We start from the raw sequence: 19303 nt of genomic DNA, 5'->3' as shown, positions 1-19303 counted from the left end.
CTGTGACCTTTGTGGATCAGCTGGCACCTGGGTCTGGTCCCGATCCTCCCACCAGAGTCCCCAAGGCCCCCATTCAGCATTGCTTATTCCACCTTTGTGTCCTGTTGTGGCCCCAGAGCGTGAATGAGACTTTCGTGCCCCAACCCCTTGCCCAAAGCAAGGTGAGCAGAGCTGTGGGCACTGGCGCAGAGCCCCTGAAGCCCCCTGAGTGGAGACATGGAAGGAAGCCCTAGGGAGGAAACTCAGCACTGGGGCTGGGGAGCGATAGCAGTGTATCTGTACTGCCCGGTATGGCCTCGCTGAGGGCTCCACATAGGTGCCGGGCTCGGTAGGGAGGACACACCTGGCCGAGCAGCCCTGTGTGAAAGGCCTGGAGGCCTTCAGACAACCCAGATACAGTCTTCCCCGTGCCCAGGCTCCTGGCTCAGCCTGGGTGGCGCTTTTGAGGCAGCAGCTCTCTGAATTCTGCACCCCACCCCTTGATCCACCTCAGGCCGCTGGGGCAAGGGCAGAGGAGGTGTGGGGTTGAATCTTAGGGTCTTGGCCACTGGGGCTCCCTGTGGTTTCTCTTCGGAGAGGGAAGGTGCCATGGGAATTGGGTAGGATGGGGGTGGCCAGGCGAGGCAGCTGCAACTTGTCCAGAGCGCGTCCTGGCGAGCCCGGACGGGTTGTGGCTTTGGCGCCAAGCCTCTCCTACCTGGATCCTGCCACTACCACGGCTGTGCTCTGGGGCCTGTGCCCAGCATGCGGGCTCTGCTGGGGAGGGGAGGGCCAGCGGGACGCCCCAGGGACTCTGGAGGCCCTGGCCTCTGTAGGTCTGCCAGCAGCTCCCTGTCTTGTTTTGTTTTGGTCTCCGTATGCACCTGTGTGTCTCTGTGTCTTTCGGACCCCGTCTCCCTTTAGGGAAGCAAGTTGAAAACTCTGGGTCTGGAGTAGAGCTTCCCCGTACGTCCTCCGGTCTCAGTAGCCCCTGCCCCTACTCAGGTTGAGAGAGTGACCTGAAGGCCTCGTGTACTCTCTCCCTGCAGCGTGACTGGTGGGTTATCCTTGGGGTCCCTGGGAGATGGGTGAGGAGTCTGGCTTTTCACAGGGGGTCGGAAGGTTTAGGTGGTCCTTGCACAGTCCAGGGAGGGGGTGTCTGGGCAACTAGGCTCTGGATGGTCAGTGAGGATGAGCGGGGGCCAGGAGGTGGCATGCGGGCCACAGGACATTGGTGGATACCAGCTAATTGGCTCTGCCCTTCTCTCCATCACAGGTTGATTGTCCTGGGCTGCGGCTGGAGGTGGTCCTGGAGCCCTGGATGGCCCCCAAGCCAGCCCCAGGGAGGACGATGATGCCCCTCGTGCCTGCGCTCGTGGTGCTTGGCCTGGTGGCGGGTGCCCATGGCGACAGTAAGTCTCCTCATGGTGCGGGATCGCCCAGGTGGGAAGGTGGCATCCCTCCCAGCCACTCTGGGATGGGGGACAGAACCAGCCACTAGGAGAGACGAGACGGCTAGAGACCCCTCCAGGCCTTCCTCTGTCCTAGAGAGACCGCTCCCTTAGAGGACCCCCACTCCAAGGGCACCCCAGGCCCCTGGGCTTCCTAGGAGGATCCCGTGGAATACCGCATGTCTCTTAAGGCGCTGTGAGGTGGGGCATGTCTCCGTGTGACCGTCTTATGGGCTAGAGATGGCATGTCCAGGATTCATGTGGTCATTGGTGACACACTCAGGCGTTCTGTGGCCGCCACTGTGGATCAGTGCGGAAGGCACAGTGTGAGCTGTGTGGGGACTGGTGTGGGAGAGGGGGGCCGCCCACGAGGACGTGTGTGTGGGATGCCAGCTGCGTCCACGGGTCCAGGGAAGGATGGGAAGCTGAGCCGCCGTAGCCCTGCCCCTGGGCTAGCCTCTTGTGCAGGCCCTGAGCCCTTCCTTCCCCTCCCCCCTTCGAGGCAAAGGGGTTCCCCCTCCCCCAGCCCTCGGCCCTGAGAATGGAGGAAGATTGCACTTGGCCACGGGAAGCTGGGTTCCAGCGCCCCTCTTTGTGTACTTGGGGGCGGTGGGATCCTCCCCTGCCCAGATCCAACTCCGAACTTTGGTCCCTTTCCTGCCGCCCTTCCCCCTGCCTGGCACCATAAGACTGGCCGCAGCCGCCCCGTCGCCATGGTTACCACTGCTTGGTTACTGGTGGGAGGCGGGGCACAGGGCAGATTCAGCCAATCTGCACACTGAGGGGGAGGGGCGAGGTCGGAGCCAAGGTCCCTGGGGGAGGGGCTGCTGCCAGCCTGTCCAGAGCCCAGAGGGGGCCAAGGGGCAGCCTGGGGGTCAGCGCGGGGGTCAGCAGGCGGCAGGGTTCCCCTACCCCCTCTCTGAGTGTCTGGGGGCAGCGCTGTCTCCTTGCCCCACCCAAGCCCTGTCTCCTAATGGCTCATTAATTATTCAGGACCAGATCCTGGAGGGGGCGGAACTGGAGCTTCCCCCCGCCCTTTGTCCTCCAGGCTGGGCCCTGGGTGGGGCTAGTAGGTCCGGGGGAGGGCACGACTCCCAGGAGCGGGGTGAGGGCCAGTGGGAGCATTGAGGGGTGCGCTCACACCTCAGGGCAGGGGCGGGGGTGATCTCCGGGCCTCACCTCTTGCAGGGGCGCTGGGAGAGAGCTGAGCCTGCAGGGGCAGGGCGGGGCAGGGCGGGCGTCCCTGGGTGTGCCTCTGACGACGGCAGGGAGGCAGAGGCTTGTCAGGAGTCAGCCCTTGGATACTGAAGTCCCGGCCTTGCCCTCAATCTGGACACGCAGGGCTTCAGACGGGAGCTCGAGGCCAGAGGGAGGACCGCCCTGCTGGGCTTTCAGAGACAGCGCCATCCCGGGAGCATCACCGCCTCCCTGCCTGCTCAGACCTGACATGCCCGCACCTGTCCCCTCACCCTCACCCCCCCAGACCCGCCCACCTTTCTCTCTTCTCTCTCCTGGTGAATGGCTTTCCCACCCACCCAGCCATCCAGGTCGGAAACCTGGGCCCCCTCCCAGCCTCCTCCCTCTCTCATAACCCACATCTAATCCATCACCAAGGCCTGCTGTTTCTCCCTTCTGAGTATCTCTGGAATGCATCCTCCTCTCTCCCCGCTGCCCTCACCTAAGCTCTCGCTGGAGCTCTTGCACGAAAAAAGCCCGGGGGCCGCCCCGTCTCTGGTCTCCACCGTCACGGTCCCGTCTCCGTTCCAAAGTAGGAGTCCTGTTCCAAAGCGAAAGTCCAGTCGGCCGCCCCTCCCTTTAGAAGCCCCCACTCTCCTCCCTGTTACCTTCGGGTCCAGGCCCTGCGTCATGAAGCCTCTGCCAGCCTCATCCTCTGACTCAGCCTCATCAGGCCGACGCCTCGGTTGCTCTGGTGCCTCTGCTAGGAACCCTGCGCCCCATTCCCTTCACCTGATCTGTTCCGACTCAGCTCGTCGGGGAGCCTGGCGTGTGCTCTCCTCTGGCCTCCCTAGCGTTAGATGACTGTGACTGCTTCAGGTCAGCTGTTCCATGGGACGGTGGGTCCCCAGGGGGTCGGACCCTTGTCCAGCTCGGGGCCCAGAGCGTGGTGGGTGAGCGAGGGGAGAGATGGAGAGGCAGGCCTGAACCCCTCGTGGGACTCGGGTGGCGAGGCGGAACAGTTTCTAAACAGAGTCCAAGAACCTCCATGCTGGTTCCTTAAGAACCAGAGTTCAAAGACCGACGTCTCGAAGCTGGGAACCAGCTGGAGACACCAAAGTGGGTGGTTCGGACTGTGCTCCCAGGCAGAGAGCCTTAGGAGGGGGTGTGGGCTGGGGGCTGTGATGACCTGGCCCCAGGAGGCAGGGTCTGCCTTGCCCATGCCTGCCTCGCGCAGCACACACTTCCGGATCTGGCCCCCCGCCGGGGCCAGGCTGGGGCTGGGCTGGGGAGACTTGTGGCCAGGGCCAGGCAGGCAGTGTGGACAGAGCTGCTGCAAAAGGTAGGCAGGCGCCCCAGAGAATTGACGACCAGAGCAGTGGAGCGCGGAGCGGACAAATGTGTTTCTATAGGCCTCTTAACGAGACAAACGAATGGGGGCCCTGGCCTCTGAGCGGGGCGCAGGGAAGGGGGGCGGAGAAGCGGCTGCCAAGAGTTAGCTCAGAGGCCCCAGCATCAGTGCCGAGTCAGCTCCGACGGAGCCCTGGGCACGCGGGGCTCGGCAGCTCCCCCAGCCGGGGCTCTGTGGCTTCTCCAGAAGGAGGCTTGTGGGCTGGAGGTGGTCTGAGCAGGAAGAGGTTTCTGCTGATCCACCGCGTGCGTGTCGGGTGCTCGGGGGAAGAATCCACACGGCCTGCCTGTAGAGCCCGCGGTATGGGTTCCTGGGGGCGGCACTGGCACAGAGGAAGTGACCCGAGCATCGTGGGAGGCGGGTAGGAGGCCTCCTGGGAAAGGGGAGCCCTGAAGGGTGAGCGGGCATTTGCTAGTGGGGGGCGCTGCCCAGTGAGCCGAGATGGGGGCTGCACTGGGGCCAGGCCTGGCCTTCTGCCAGGAGCTCGTGGGAGAACCTCCGTGAAGACTGTCTCCCTCTGGTCCCCAGACAGCACAGGACAGAGGCAGGGACGCGGGACCGGGTGACAGGCGTGAGCGAGGCCCTGGTTAGGGCCCCGTTACTTGGAAGAAGAGGAGCCCAGAGCAGACGCCTGATGGCTGCAAGTGGGGGGGCGGGTAGAGGAAGAGGCCTAAGCAGCCGAGGACGCATCTCTCGTATCGCAGCCCCCCGCCCAGCCCGGGTGCTGGGACGTGGCCGGGTGCTGCGCACAGCTCTGCAGTCCCCTTCCCCCTCGTCCTTGGGGAGGCAGGCCCTGGTGGCCCGTTGAGACTCTGCCCTCTGTGGAGCTTCCAGCTGGCTGCTCTCTCTCAGGGCCTGCTTTCCTACTGCACGTGAGGGTGAGCGCGCCTGCCTGGAAAGGTCAAGTGAGGTCAGTGTTCAAGGCGCCTGGCACTTCGTCTGTGCTCCCCGCCATCCCAGGCCATGGCCCGGCGCTCCCTGTGTGCCCCCTGGGAACGCAGCATTGTCTCCAAGCGGGCTCCCCTCCCGGGGACGCCAGGAGTGGTCACAGGAGCCAGCGTTAATGAGTCCCCGCTCACGAGGCGGTTCGGGGCCTGGGAAACCCGTCTCCAGCTCCTCCCTCCCCTGCCTCACGGCCCCTGGCGGCTGCATGTTTGTGTGCACACGTGTTTGTGTACACGCGTGTGTGTGCTCCGCAGGGAGGGCACAAAAGAGCAGCCGCCTCCCTCCCCGTGGAGGAGCCACAGGTGGCTCAGTGCGGCTGGGCCCGGGAGGTGTGCGGGTCAGCCCACCTGCTTCCTTCCCTAGGCCCCGCCTTCCGACTTCACGTGGGCTCAGCAGTGTCTGGGCCATGAGACTGTCCAGGGCATACCCCTGGGAGCTGCTCCCCAGACGCCTGGGCAGCCCACCGCCAGGCGGTGGTGGTGGAGGGGGGAAGTGGAGCCACATTCTGGAAGGGCAGGAAGCCCCTCCAGGCACAGGGTCCCAGAAGTTCTGTTCAGACCCTTGCCTAACACTGGCTCTGGGTCAGTCCTGGGCAGAGAGGTCAAGTCGCCTGATTTTGCCTGCCTGACTCGGGACCTGACCAGTCACTCTGACCCAAGGGCCACGGGATGCAGGGCAGGCTCCCACAGGCTTGAGAGTAGGGTGCAAGAGGGGCAGGCCAAAAAGGTAAAAAGGCGCCCACAGGCCTAGGTGGGAGTGGTGCGCCCACAAGGCCTGAGCTGTGTCCTGTACAGCACTTGGCCCGTGGCAGGTGCTCTTTCTTTGAAAGAGTCGAGAACGGTGAGCCTGGGAGTTCCCTTGTGGGGCATCAGTGTTAAGGATCTGGCATTGTCGCTGCAGCAGCTCAGGTGGCTACTGTGGCGCTCCGGTTTGACTCCTGCCCGTGCCCCCAAAAAAGAAAAGTGAGTCTGGAGAGGTTTGCAGGAGCAAGTGTGGGGAACAGAGTTGGGAGACAGGGTTTGTGCCCCCTAAAAGTCTGCCTGGTGAACAAAAGGGACGAGGGCTGGGCAGGGCTGCAGGAAGAGAGAGCTGCCTTCCCGTGGGGGGTGAGTGGGCTGAGGGAAGCGAGGGCCTCGTCTGGGGAGCTGAGGAGCCTGCCCCCGGGGCTGCCCCCGGCGAGGGCACTGCCAGTCTTGCCAGAATGTGGTGGGTGGGCTGGGTGGGGCCCTGGCCCCTCTCCAGCCTCCAAGGGGGGTTCCGCCTCCTCCAGGGCCCCAGGCCTTGGGCACCTTCCAGCCCCCACTGTACTCAGGCCTTTCCCTTTAGCCGCGTGACCATACCTGGCTGCCTCCCCAGCTTCTGGTTCTTTGTTTGGCGCGGAGGCCCCGCCCCCAGGCACTCTCACCCAGCCGGTCTGGTTCAGCAGGTTGGGGGGGTGGTTCCTGCAGCAGACACGTTGAGGCAGGAGCCAGGAGGTATCACCCAGGGCTTCTCCCCCTGGCCGAGGGTGTGTGGGGCGGTGGTCTCTCTTCCCCGCAGGGCTTCCCTCATTGGGTCAATCCTGTGCTCGTCCCCCCCGCCCCCCCCCCCGTGCCAGGAACAGGGTCCGGTGTCAGGACAGGGCGGGAAGCAAGCAAGTGTGGCGTCTGCCCTGCCCAGGGTTATTGTTCTCTGTGGGGAGGCAGCTATGAATCAAATACTCCTCCAAAATGTGGAAAAAGTAATAACCTCACACATGGACAAAACAAACCGTGGGCAAAAGTAATAACCTCACACCCGGCCTAACAAACCGTGAGCAGCGCCATGAGTCACGGGGGGCCTGAAACCCTGAGCTGAGCTGACGGAGGTGGGGGCCGAAGAAAGTTTCCGAGGAGATGATATTTAAATTGAGACCAGGAAGACGCGGGAGGTCGTGGGTACCGGGTGGTCTGAGAGGTGTACGGCAGAAGGGACAGTTTGTGCAAAGGCCCTGTGGCCAGGGAACGCTGCTTATCCAGGGGATGGGGAGCCAGGCGCCGGTGGCTGTGAGGGGCTGGGGTCAGACCTGGCAGGGCTCTGTCCACCAGGGCGGGAGGTGAAGTCTTGTTGAGGGGGCGGCGGGAGGCCTCTGGGGGTTCTTACAGGGAAGAGGCTGCCCCTCCACTCTGGCTGCTGTGCGGAGGCCCAGACTGGAGCGGGTGGGCGTGGAGGCAAAGGGCACAACATGTCCAGTCGAGCGAAGGTGACGCTGGACTGAGGTGGTGGCAGGGCAGGAGAATGGAGAGCTGGTTCAAGGTCCTTGGGTATCGGGGGGTGGGCAGGGGACTCCCCCTTACCCTGAACTGGGGGCGTCCTGTCTGGGAGGGGCTGAGTGAAAGCCCCCGCTTATGAGGACTGGCCCTGTGGACACCTGCAGACTGGGAGAGTCCTGAGCCCCCTTCAGTGGGCGGGTGGGCAAGGGTGGCGTGAACTAAGCCTTCCTGAGCCTTGTGATGCCCCCATGCCACTCCAGCCCCGCGGGCGTGTGTGTTTCCCCAGCAAGGCGCCCCCGCCCCATGCTCCAAAAGCAGTCATTTCGCTTCCCAGGTCCCCGCCTCCAGGGAGGCCCCTAGGTGCTCTAGGACGCGCTGCTCAACCTTCTGAGCCTCCGTTTCCCCATCTCTAAAACGAAGGTGACCGTGCTCCTACTTCCCCGGATTGTCTTAAGGCTACTGATGCTGGGGAGGGTGACGGCTGCCCGCAGGCCAGGCCCACCCCGTGTCCAGCCTGTGCGGGCAGCCTACAGACATCGGCTTCCTTCTGCATAGACCCCTGTGTCACTGGCACCACTGTGCAGATGAGAAACCGGAGGTTCCGAGGTGGTGAGCGCCCTTCTCAATAATGACACAGACCCTCCAGAGCCCACTGGAGCCTAGGTGCCCCCCACCCCCTCAAGGCTGAGCCGTCCCCGCTCTCTGTTCCTGCGCCCGTGACTGCCGACCCGGTGGTCCCCGAGAAGCTCCCCTCCTTGGAGCCGCTGCCTCCTCTCCCCACTGGACCGACACCTTCTCCCTCTGCTGGCACCTCCCTGTCAGCGTTTTAATCGTTGCGTTTCACGTCTTAGGGGAGACAGAGAAACAGGAACGTAAAAACCTCCCTCCAGCCCGCATCCCCTCCAGGTGCCGTCTTCGCTTCCTCTGCCCCATCACAGCCAGTCCTCTGTAGTCCCCGCACTCTGCTCTCCACTCCTGTACTTCCAGCGACGCCTTGACCTTGTTTGGTCCTGGCTTTGGCTTCCACTGCCCCCAACCACTCTGCTCTTGACACGCTGCCCAGCATCACCATGTGACCTGTTTGTGCCACGGCCGTTTTGGAGTAAAACAGGCTTAAATTCAGGTCGTGTGTGTGCCGCTGGTTGGCTGTGTGACCTTAGGTTAGTGACTTGACCTCTCTGAGGCTGTACGCGGAGGGACAATGCAGGACTAAATTGGGTAAAGTACCTGGTGCAGGGTGGGGTGACCGACGCCGCACAAACATGTTTCTGTGCCAGAGACCAGGCCAGGCCCGGGCTCATTGGCACCGAGCAGGTGGTCTGAAAGGTCATTTCTCACGGTATCAGCCTTTCTGGAGCTATTCATTGGCCTGGTTAACAGGAAATGGATCCGCTGTCGGGATTAACGAGGCGTTGCTACGTCTTAATGAAGGCCGGGTTTCCTGGGTCTTGTGACCCTGGGTGGCGGGATTCACAGGGACAGGTGCTCCAGGTCGGCCCTGGCGTGCGTATGGAGGTGACGTGAGTGGGCATGGCAGCACAGCGACTGAGCCCCTCCCGTCGTCCCCCCCCCCCGCCTCTCTGTGGACACTTTGGGGAGACATCCAGGCCATCGGAAGGCAATAACCGAGGCGGCGGGAGCGGGATGGGGAAGGCGGATTTACAGGAAAGCATTCACCTGGGAAGCCGTCCAGAGAAACTTAGAAGGTGGAATGTCTAGGCCTTGGGGACTGATGGGGGGCGCGGGGGAGGGGAGGAGTCACGGTTTCTGGCTTGAGGTGCCATCATCTCCCGGGTGGAGCGCAGTGGGGGAGGGACATGTCTGGGGGGGTGATGCTGGGGCTCTTCCCAGCAGCTCTCAGCAAGCCCTTGTCCTAGAGCTTGGACTTGATGGGGGGATGGGAGACAGAATGGAGCCGTTCACGTATGGACTCCAGACTCAAAATGCCTGGGTTCCAGGCTTGCTTCTGCCATGAACCAGCGGTCCTGTGGGGCAAATCCCTCAACCTCCGGGTGCCTGGACTTCCTCCTCTATGAGCAGAGGGGACCGTCGCAGCGCCTCATGGGCTCACAGCTCTTTGAAAGCTGCCTGGCACAGAAGCAGCCCTCCGTAGGGGGTCCTCCGTAGATCTTTCTCGCCCCCGTCGTCAGGCCATGTCTGCAGTGACCGTGCCATGGCGACATGGTGTCTCCCTCTCTCCAGGCAAACCTGTCTTCATCAAGGTTCCTGAGGACCAGACTGGGCTGTCCGGAGGGGTGGCCTCCTTCGTGTGCCAAGCCACAGGGGAGCCCAAGCCGCGCATCACATGGATGAAGAAGGGGAAGAAAGTCAGCTCCCAGCGCTTCGAGGTTTGTCCTCGGGCGGGAGGGCGGGTGGGGCCGCCTGTTCTGAGGTCTGGTCCTACATCCCTCCTCTCAGTCCCCTCCCTGGGGGCCTTTCCGCAGCCCGAGGACGACCCGCCCTGAGCAGGCCGTGACCCCGGGTCTGTCCTCTGGCAGGTAATCGAGTTTGACGACGGGGCGGGGTCGGTGCTGCGGATCCAGCCGTTGCGGGTGCAGCGAGATGAAGCCATCTACGAGTGCACGGCCACCAACAGTCTGGGCGAGATCAACACGAGCGCCAAGCTGTCGGTGCTTGAAGGTGCGTCCCGGGGGCTGGGGTGTGAGGGGGAGACCGATGTGTGGCCAGCCGGCCAGCCCGTCCGCCAGCCCACCCTGTCGCCTCCGTGGGCTGGGGTGTGTTTGGCGGAAGGGAGAACTGGCCACCTGGGGTCAGCAAAGGTCAGCAGTGGATGGGGATGGTCGCTGGGTTTCTGGCGTTGCCGAGGCAGCTGTGTTCTGCTGAGCCGGGGCCTGGCTCAGGTGGGGTCTGGGGCCTGATGTGAGGTGTGGTGCTGCTCTTACGAACGGCTCGTGGTCTGTGGCTTGTGGCAGTGGACGTGATTTTCACGTGGAGCCTGGCGGTAGGCCTCGGAGAGGTGCGTTTCCTGTCGCCGTCGAGAGCACGGGCCCTCGGCGGGAGGCTGGGGTGCCGCGCGGGGATCTCGATGACATTTCTCACACGACGGCTTCTCCGTTCACTCGCCAACACTCCCCGATGCTCCCTCGTGTCCTGAGAGCTCTTCGGCCGGGTCCTGCCCTTTGAGGCTCCAGTATGTCCTGTGGGGGCGGGCGGGTGGCTTGCAGGGGAGAAGGGAGCAGTTGTCTAAGCGGCGTCCTGAGAACAAGGGGGAGCTGGGGGGGCCTCAGCAGGAGAACAGTATCGGCCAAGGTCCAGAGGCAGGAGGGACTGGCACTCTGGGAACTCTGGGTGGTTCTGTTTTGGGGGGGGTGGCTGGAGGGAGGACCGAGAGGGAGGCGGGGAAGAGCAGGAGCCTGGAGAGGCTGGAGGGCGATCACACAGGACCAGGCTGAGAAAGGTTTCCTGGGGACATAGGAAGCCAGGAAGAGGGAGTGACATGACTGAGCCCCAGCCATGACGGAATCATCGGTGTGAATGGGTGTATTTTCAAAGTATGGCATGTTGATGATTGCTTTTTTTTTTAATCTTTTCTAGGGCCGCTCCTGTGGCACATGGAGGTTCCCAGGCTAGAGGTCAAATCGGAGCTGTAACTGTTGGCCTACACCAGAGCCACAGCAACATCAGATCGGAGCCACGTCTGCCACCCACACCACAGCTCATGGCAACGCCAGATCCTTCACCCACTGATCGAGGCCAGGGATCGAACCCGCAACCTCATGGTTCCTCATCGGATTCATTTCCGCTGCGCCACGACGGGAACTCCATTATTGCTTCTTTTTATTTTTTTTTTTATTTTTATTTTTTTGTTTTTGTTTTTTTGCTATTTCTTGGGCTGCTCCCGCGGCATATGGAGGTTCCCAGGCTAGGGGTCCAATCGGAGCTGTAGCCACCGGCCTACGCCAGAGCCACAGCAACACGGGATCCGAGCCGCGTCTGCAGCCTACACCACAGCTCACGGCAACGCCGGATCGTTAACCCACTGAACAAGGACAGGGACCGAACCCGCAACCTCATGGTTCCTTGTCGGATTCGTTAACCACTGCGCCACGACGGGAACTCCATTGCTTCTTTTTAAACTGTAATGATAGTACCTGCTCACTGTCGAAAATTTGGTAAGTATCAAAGAGCACAAAGGAAAAAAATAAAAAATCACCTGTTTATCTTCCTCCACTCTTAACATTTGGTTATCTTGCATAGGCCGTTTTCTGTGCAGGCGTTATGTATACATAACAAACCCAGGATTACTGCTGCCCGGCGATTTGTAGACTCTGCTTTTTGCAGAGACGTATCATGAGCACCTTCCTGGCCATCAGCTGTTTTCGGCACCGTCGTTTTTAATGGCTGTGGGTGTCGCATGCGGGCCCCGTTTTAGCCCTTCCCTTCCTGTTGGACGTGTACGTTGTCCCCAGTCTTGCTTTTGTAAATAAGGGCTGTGTGCCTCCTTGCAGGTAAGGTGTGTTCGCCTTCTTCATCACTGACTTACTCTAGATTCGTGGAGGTGGAATTGCTGGAGCAGAGGGCACATGCGTTCTTGAGCCGTTTCGGTGCTTCCGGAAGACCGTGTCGGTTCCCACGCCCGCCAGTCAGGGCGGAAGAGTCTCTTTTCTGCACATCTTAACGAGCAGTGGGAATTATCATTTAAAAAGAAATCTTTGCCAAGTTAATAGGCAAAAAATGCCATCTCAATTTAATTTGCATTTCTTTGATTACAAGAGCAGCTGAACGTCTTTTGTATTGGCCGTTTTTACGCCGTGGCTTTGTGTGTTCACGCACACCCATTCCGTAACTCCTTTTGTGTCTCTGTGACCCCCGTGAGGCCAGGCAGGGCCCTCCAGGTTAGAGGGGCAGGACAGTGGTGAGGAGCCGGAGCTCTGGCCACTCACTTCCTCACCCTGTGACCTTGGGCAAGTCTCCTTGCCTCTGAGCCTCGTTTGCTCCGTCTGGAAATAGAGATGTGATACGCGTGGCCCAGGTATTACGTAGCATTAAATAGGATGTAGCGAAGCACTTTGCTGGATTCCAGCATGAATGGTCGCTGCTGTTGGGCTGGAAGCAGCACATCCTTCGGCCCAGATGTGTGAGCTGGCGGTGCCCGGCGTCTGGGCTGCCCCGCATCATCCGGATGATACAGCCCCCACCGTCCACTCCCATGGTGGGGGCAGGAGCCTAGAGGACAGGGCCTGGACCAGGATCCCCGATGGTTGAGTGCTTTCAGGGTGTTCCCTGCCACCTTTGACCTCAGTTTGCCCACTTACCACCCGCAGACAAGTATTTCAGCACAGCCCTCTCTCCTGCTGCTCTTTGCCCAGCAGGAGCCATCTGCCCTGCCCTGGCATTCAGGAGGTGGCTGAAGGGCCAGGCCGTGGCTCCCGCCCCCGGAGGGCATCTCTCCGGCTCTCGCGTTAAGGAAGGAGAGCCTCCTTCTTAGGGTTGAGAGAGAAGTCCCCTCGAAGCCGCTACACCCGTTTTGGCCCCTGCTGTCTCCCCAGGTCCTCTGAGGGCCCCTGCTGTCATTGCCCTGGACTTTGAAAGGGTTGAGGAGGGCAGGGGTGGTCTTGCAGGGCCTGAGGGGAGGGGCACGTAGGGGTCTGTCCATCTGGGGGGCCTTCCTGGGTGAGGGTTTCCCCGCAGAGGTCTGGGGTGTGTTTGTGCTTCTGAGTGTGGGAGGTGTCTGCTGAGTTTGGGGAGTGTGTGGGGCCCTACCCACGCTCCTGGCCCAGCTGGGATGGAGCTGGGGGCCTGAACGAGCCCCCTCCCCCGCTACTGAAACACAGCACCCGGAAGGTGAAATGCTGACTTTCCATGTTGGTCTGTGCAACCTTGACCGGCGCTGGGCTTGGCAGGAGTAGGGTGGGAGGCCTCAAAGGTTCCAGGGGCAGAGCCAGTGGAGAGTGGCCCCGCCCACTGTGCCAGGCCTCCTGAGCCAGCCGGGGAAGCTGGGTCTGTGTAGCAGTGGGGTGAAAGGACGGTTTGACTACAGCCAGAAGAGAGCCAGGGCCCCTCCCGGGAGGACGGCTGGGAAGAGGAGGCCGCTGGTTTGGGCTTTGGGAATGAGAGTTGAGTCCCTTCCCCTCTGCACACTGCATGCAGTGCCCCATGTGCGTGCGCTGGGCTCTTGGAAGTGGCCGAGGGCTCCCTGGGGTGCGTGGGCTCAGGCGAGGGGCCGCTGCATCCCCAGAAGGGCCCAGGCCTGCAAGGCCATCCCGAGCTCCCTGCCCTGCCGTGCCAGGCGCCGGGCCCAGCTCCCCACGCCACTCCGCCTTCGTGGCCTTTGCACCCGGTTCCCCAGGCAGGACTGCCCCTCCCAGGGAGGGCTGCCGGCCCTGGGATGCCCAGCTGGCTGTCTCACCGCCGCCTGGGCCCGGGCCGGCTACAGGGTGGGGTTGCCCGGCACAGGCTGGCTGGGGGTGAGCCGCCCGGCGTTCCTGTCTGAGTGGTAATTGAAGCCATTAGCGCGCCAGCCTCTCCCTCGCCGGGTAATGGCAGGAAAAGCTCTTCTCACTCCGCACTCTCGAGGCTGAATCACTCCCCCTCCAACCCGCCGCCGCCGCTGCCGCCTCGGAGACAGGGAATCTGACATTTTCCCTCGCCCGGAGGGGGAGGGGAGGCAGGCCTGGCTTCCTGGCCTTTCCCTCCAGGAGGTGGGGGCGCCAGGAGGGTCCCGGAGCCCCGGCCCGGGCCGGTGGGTTCTGGCCAGGGGTGCAGTGATCAGGAAAGCCCCTGAGCAGGAGCGGGCCAGGTGGGGGGGGCGGGGGGGGCTGCGGCCAGGGCCCTGGGGACTTGGGCAAGTTCGAGAAGGGCCAAGGAGGAGGAGAAGGGGTGGGGCGGAGAGCGGGGAGGGAGGCCAAGGAAGAGGAAAAGGCGGAGGAGCGGGGCTGCGCTGGTCCCTGGCTCCGTCCTGGGGGGCCTGGCTCGGGGGCCTCAAGCGCAGGAGGCAGCGTTGGCCTTCTGGTCACGGACACGCAAATCACGTGCACTCTGTGTGTGCTGCGCGTGCCTGCGTGCCGTCCGAGAGGCAGTGTGTGTGTGAGGCAGCGTGTGGCGTGGTGTTACAGCCTCCCGGGCTGTGTGTGCCTGATGGGTTGTGTGTGAGGCAGGGTGTGTGTGTGTGCACGAATGTGTGTGTGCATCAGGCGGGGTGTGTGGGGTGTGGTGTACACAGCAGGTGGTACACGTCGTGCTGTGTGTGCATCAGACAGTGTTTATGTGGGGTGTGAGCGGTACGGCAGGTGGTGTGCACCTTATGGGCTGTGTGTACGGCGGGGTGGGGGTTGGGCAGCAGGCAGCCTGGGCTGATTGTGTGCGGTCAGTCTGACGCTGCGGGAGGCCAGAGATGCCCTGTCTGGGCTCATTGTCTCTCGGACCCCACAGGATCCCTGCTCAGAGCTGCTGGTCGGCCAGGACAGCTGGGCAGGGATGAACGTGGGACAGAGCAGTCAGGCTGAGCTATGGGAGAACCGCCCCTCCTCTGCAGCCAGGCCGGAAAGGAGAGGGCACCTGCCCAGATCCCGGGACTCTGTCCTCTTCCTCCCCTCCCCCCACTGAGTGCAGGCTCCCTTCCACCTGTCCCCACCTGGCCTTGGTGCCTGCTGGCTGCCTGGGACCACACCCCTCAGGCCACACAGGCCCAGGAACCCAGGCGCCCACATGGAGTGCCCAGTCATGCCTGCTTGGTTTAGGATGGGCTCCAGGGGAGGCCAGCTGTTGGGTATGTGGGGTAGTGCCTGGGGTAGGGGAGTCATTGCTGAGCCTGGACCCCTGGGCTCTGCAGTGCTTCTGACCCTGGCTGGCTTTGGGACTGTGCGGTGGTGAAGGGTCTTTTGAACCCCACCCACTCAGCCCCGTATGCAGGCCCTTTGGAAAGAGCCTCAGGGACGTGGGGCTGATGAGCAACAGACAGCCCTGCCCTGGGGTCTTGGGCTGGCTGGACCGTCCCTGCAGCAGGGCTGATACCGAAGCTTGTTTTCAGGGTGGGTGTTTTCCCAGGCAGTCACCTCTCCCTACCCCTGGCCCAGGCCAGACTTAGGGAGGTGGGAGACTGGGTAAAGGGTGACCCCGGGGCAGAGGAAGACTCCCTAAATGGCAGGGTGTGCCCCCCACGTGCTGTGACCTGCATACTGTCTGGGTAACAGGCTTGTTTTGAGGAAGCTGGGCCCATCGCCTCCCTGACTGGCGTCTACAGAAGGCATAGACCCTGAGGTTTGACCTGGGTGCTTCTTGCCCAGTGACCGTGGTATCTGCAACCTGTCCTTCTCCCCACCCCCACCCCCGTCCCCATCATGGCCATAGCCGCATTCGGCACTCTGCATTCATGAGGCTCTGCAACCATTTCCTGGAGCGCTCTGGGCCCCAGGAGTCGGAGAGGTGTCAGTAGGTGGGCATTGCCAGGAGGGTCAGATCTGAGTTTCTCCATACCTGGGATCCTCCATTTTTTTCTAGCTCTGATCTGTCTTCAAGGGTCCAGTGGACTCCCTTCTGCGTGGGTCCTCCTGCCTAGTAGGCAGTATGCCCGCCTCTTCTGTGACACTGGATACCTCCCCTGTGCCCAGCCTTGCCCCCCTATTGTCTCAGGTGCTTACAGGTCCCTGCTGTGTGCACGGCCCCCTCGCCGACTCCCTTTCCCCGCAGCCTCGGGGCCGCGGCAGAGCCAGCAGCTCTGGGAACGGTTCGCCAAGCTGGAGGTTTTAAATGCCCGTGTGTGTGCACATTCCCATCCTTGGTGAGGTGCCCCCTCCCTCTGGTTGCCAGGGGAAAGAAGATTTGAATCAGGGGAACGATATGATAAAAATGTATGCTGAGAAAGGTCCCTGGGGGGTGGAGAGTGGAGCACAGGGAGACCAGTGAGGGCAGCACTGCAGCCCAGGCCGGAGGCGGCGGTGGCCCAAACCCAGACACTGGCCAGAGGAGGAAGGGTGACTGGGCTACAAGCAGTTTAGAGAGTGGTGGCCTGGAGTTCCTGTTGTGGCTCAGCGGTTAACAAACCTGACTGGGATCCACGAGGAGGTGGGTTCGACCCTTGGCCTCGCTCAGTGGGTTAAGGATCTGGCGTTGCCCTGAGCCGTGGTGCAGGCCGGCAGTTACAGCTCCGATTCGATCTCTAGCCTGGGAACTTCCATGTGCCGAGGTGCAGCCCTGAAAAGCAAAAAGAAAGAAAGAAAGAGTGGTGGCCTGCCTGGCCTCCTGGGGGACCAGGGGGGCCGGAGAGCCTAGATCACTGGCTCCGGGCCGGGGAGACGGCAGTGCTGTTTTTCAAGATTCAGGCCTGGAAGGAGGACCTGATGGAATCTGCCACGTCAGGTGTGCGCGGGCATCCGGCGGGTGTCGGGGAGGCCGCGTTCACGTTTGCCTGCTGCTCTGAGGGACACGTGGAGATGGCGTTTTGAGGCAAGAAATGGCTCATCTCAGGGCGCCGGGCCCAGGGGGAGGAAGGGGGCCTGGATGGAGCCCCGGAAGATGGAGCCCCAGCCGCTAGCGCTTCGTGTTGGGGGCGGAGTTCACATGGGAATCTGGTGAGGAGGAGACGACCTTGACCTCTTGAGAGGTCGGGCAAGTCCCTGGAAGCCAGGAAACTCCAAAGAGTGCGAAGGAGCAGGTTGGGTCGGCGGGGTGGGTGCTGTCTCCAGGTCAGGCAGGACGACTGCTGAGACGCGTCCTTTGGACTTGGCTCCGTGGAGTTGGGGCTGACCTTGGGGAGCAGGCTGGCTGGCAGGAAGCTGCGGGGGTGGCAGCTGGGCTGCAGGGACCTGAAGAGTGAGTGGGAGGCTCTCAGTGGTCTGAAGCGGTCTGAAGGGACTGGGCCTGAACCTTGCGGGGTAGAGGGACCGAAAGAATCTTTCTGGAGTAGAACCGAGGCGGGGAACACCAGAAGGGGAGTCCAGCGTGGGTCAGGGCTGGGAGGCTGGAGAAGGGGTAGGATGCCACCCCGGGGCCCGTCCTCGGGTTCACCTGGCTGCGTGTGGGGGGGAGGCCCCACCAGCCAGGCTGAGTAGGGCCCTGCGAGGCGCCAGGGAAGCCCTGGAGGTGGCAGCTGGGAGGGGGAGGCCATGGCTGCCTGGCTGCTCCCCTCTTCTCGGCTAGCTTGTGCTGCCGCTGCCGACAGGCCCCAAACAGCTCAGATTCAAAAACAAAACAGGCTTTTAAGATGCCAAGTTTGATGAAATCTGAGTGCTAGAAGAGGTGGGAGTTTTCTCTTAGAAAAAGCTGAAAATCAAGAGTGAAAGCTGTGAAGGGAGCCCAAGGCTCCCCCGGCCCCCCTTACTGCCTGGAAGCCTGAGGACAGGGTGGGGCTCTGGGAGAGTGTGGGAGCCTGCAAGTCTGAAGCTGCCTTCCCACCTGCTACGGGGTGTCTTAGCCCTGACCTTGCTCAGGAGGGAGCTGCCTCAAGGGCAGGGCCTGAGGCGGCCTTGGTTTCCTGGGTGTGCATAAAGGCTGGGGGAACCAGCAGCCCCACTTCCCACCAGGTCTCCGCTTGCGTCTCTGCACGGCTGCGTTTCCCGGCTCTGTCCCTGCATGCGTCTCCAGGGACACGTGCCTCGGCATACGCCATACGCGGCTCTGCGGGTCTCCACTTGTGTGTTTCCGCGCCTCTGCCTGCACTCCCTCTGGATCTGCCTGTGTGAGTCTCTTGCCACAGGTGCTCGTCACTGCAGGTGCCCCTCCACACACACACACGTAGGTTTCTATTTTTGCACCTGTCTCTTTCTCCATGTAGATCTCTGGGGGTCCCAGGTTGTGCCTGTATCTAGGTGTCTGTGTTCAGAGATGGGGTGAGCCCGGGCCCCACACTCAGGCACCGGGGAGGGGTCAGGCCTACAGACGGTGCCACCCCAGGGAGCCCTTGTATGTGTGTGCCTGCGTGTGCACAGAGACGCCAGGAAGCCGGGTAAACACGGGTGAGAAGTTCGTGCTGACAGACGGTGCTGCCCGCTCCGGGACCCCGCAAGGCGTCTCCATCTGTCCGCTTCCCTGGTGCAGCCCCCTCCCTCTGATCCAGACTCCGCCACAGGCATCCCAGGCTGAGCTGGACAAAGAGACCTGTGTGTGCTTTGTGGGGGTCCCCCCGCAGCCTCCCTCCCCCAGGCCCTGCAGCCGGCCTGTCCACCCCCACCCTAGCCTCATCCATCAGGCCCCGGCTCCAACCAGCCTCACCTTCCTTTCTGTCTCCCCACCCCCCACAGCCTTACTCAGGCAGCCCCTCCTTCCCTTCCCCCAGCAAGCTCTCCCTGCCTCTCCTGCTCGAGTGTTTGCTACTCCCGCAGCTCCCTCCTCCTTCTCCAGGAAGCCACCAAGATAGCCGGGGAGCTGTGGAGTCTAACAGATCCAGCTCCCGTGCTGCTGTGGGACCGCAACCGAGCTCTTCGCCCTCTCTGAGCCTCCGGTTCCCAACACCCACCTCCTTAGGACCCCCCCCCCCGCCCCCGTCACCTTCCTCTGCTCTGTGGGGGTCGCAGGGTTCCCACTGCAGGATCTATAAAGACCAGCGCACTTCAGTGCGCACGTGTGTACCCACCGCAGGTACGCAGATCTGGGCGCCCAGACCCTGGGGAATGTGTGCGCCCTACATGTGTGTGCAGGCAGAATCCACAAACGGCTGTAGACACTCGGGCTCCCGGGTACCTCGGAGGTGCCCTAAAGTCCCCGTGGGTTTCTCTTTCCATCGCGGGGATGCTTTTATCAGAGGATGGATGGACCTGGGCCCCAGAGGGACAGACACTGCGGAAGCCCGGCGCTGAGGCTGCCAGGCAGGTGTAGAGACGTCCCCGCGCTGTGTGCGCACTCAGGGGGCGGCCCCCAGCTCCCAGCTCCGCCGCGGGTGAGCAGGAAGGAAGCTGGGCTCCCTGGAGTTGCTTGCGGAGCGGGGTCCTGGGAAAGGGCGCTGCGACTCCACCCAGGCGAGGGCGGGAGGGGCGGCCGCGGCTCGGACCGCGGATGCGCGCCCGCCCGCATGGACGCGGCATGCGCCGCCTTTCCGCCGCGGCCCGCTCTCCGCCGTTGCCATGGTTACCCGGCGGCCGAGGTGGGAGGGACCCTTCTTCCCCTGGCGCGCCCGCCGCAGTCCCTCCGCCCTGAGGACCGGTGTGGAGGGGACT

At 62.7% G+C, this 19303-nt stretch overlaps 1 protein-coding gene across 32 annotated transcripts in view; it reads left to right on the top strand.

Annotated features, from left to right (window-relative positions):
* The window catches only part of PTPRF (protein tyrosine phosphatase, receptor type F), an 87077-nt gene that overhangs the window by 13497 nt on the left and 54277 nt on the right, over window positions 1-19303 (top strand). For 29 of the 32 annotated variants that reach the window (XM_021096855.1, XM_021096861.1, XM_021096852.1 and 26 more), the window contains exons 3-5: window positions 1256-1391; window positions 9396-9541; window positions 9692-9833. In XM_021096855.1, coding sequence (XP_020952514.1) covers window positions 1301-1391; window positions 9396-9541; window positions 9692-9833 — 379 coding nt within the window. In that variant the 5' untranslated portion in view covers window positions 1256-1300. Of the gene's footprint in view, window positions 1-903; window positions 1037-1255; window positions 1392-9395; window positions 9542-9691; window positions 9834-19303 lie in introns of all 32 variants that reach the window. The other 3 variants (XM_021096856.1, XM_021096867.1, XM_021096841.1) reach the window with 1 other exon arrangement.

Source organism: Sus scrofa, chromosome 6 (genome assembly GCF_000003025.6).
Source record: "Sus scrofa isolate TJ Tabasco breed Duroc chromosome 6, Sscrofa11.1, whole genome shotgun sequence".
Taxonomy (NCBI): domain Eukaryota; kingdom Metazoa; phylum Chordata; class Mammalia; order Artiodactyla; family Suidae; genus Sus; species Sus scrofa.
This window is presented reverse-complemented; position numbering and strand designations above follow the sequence as displayed.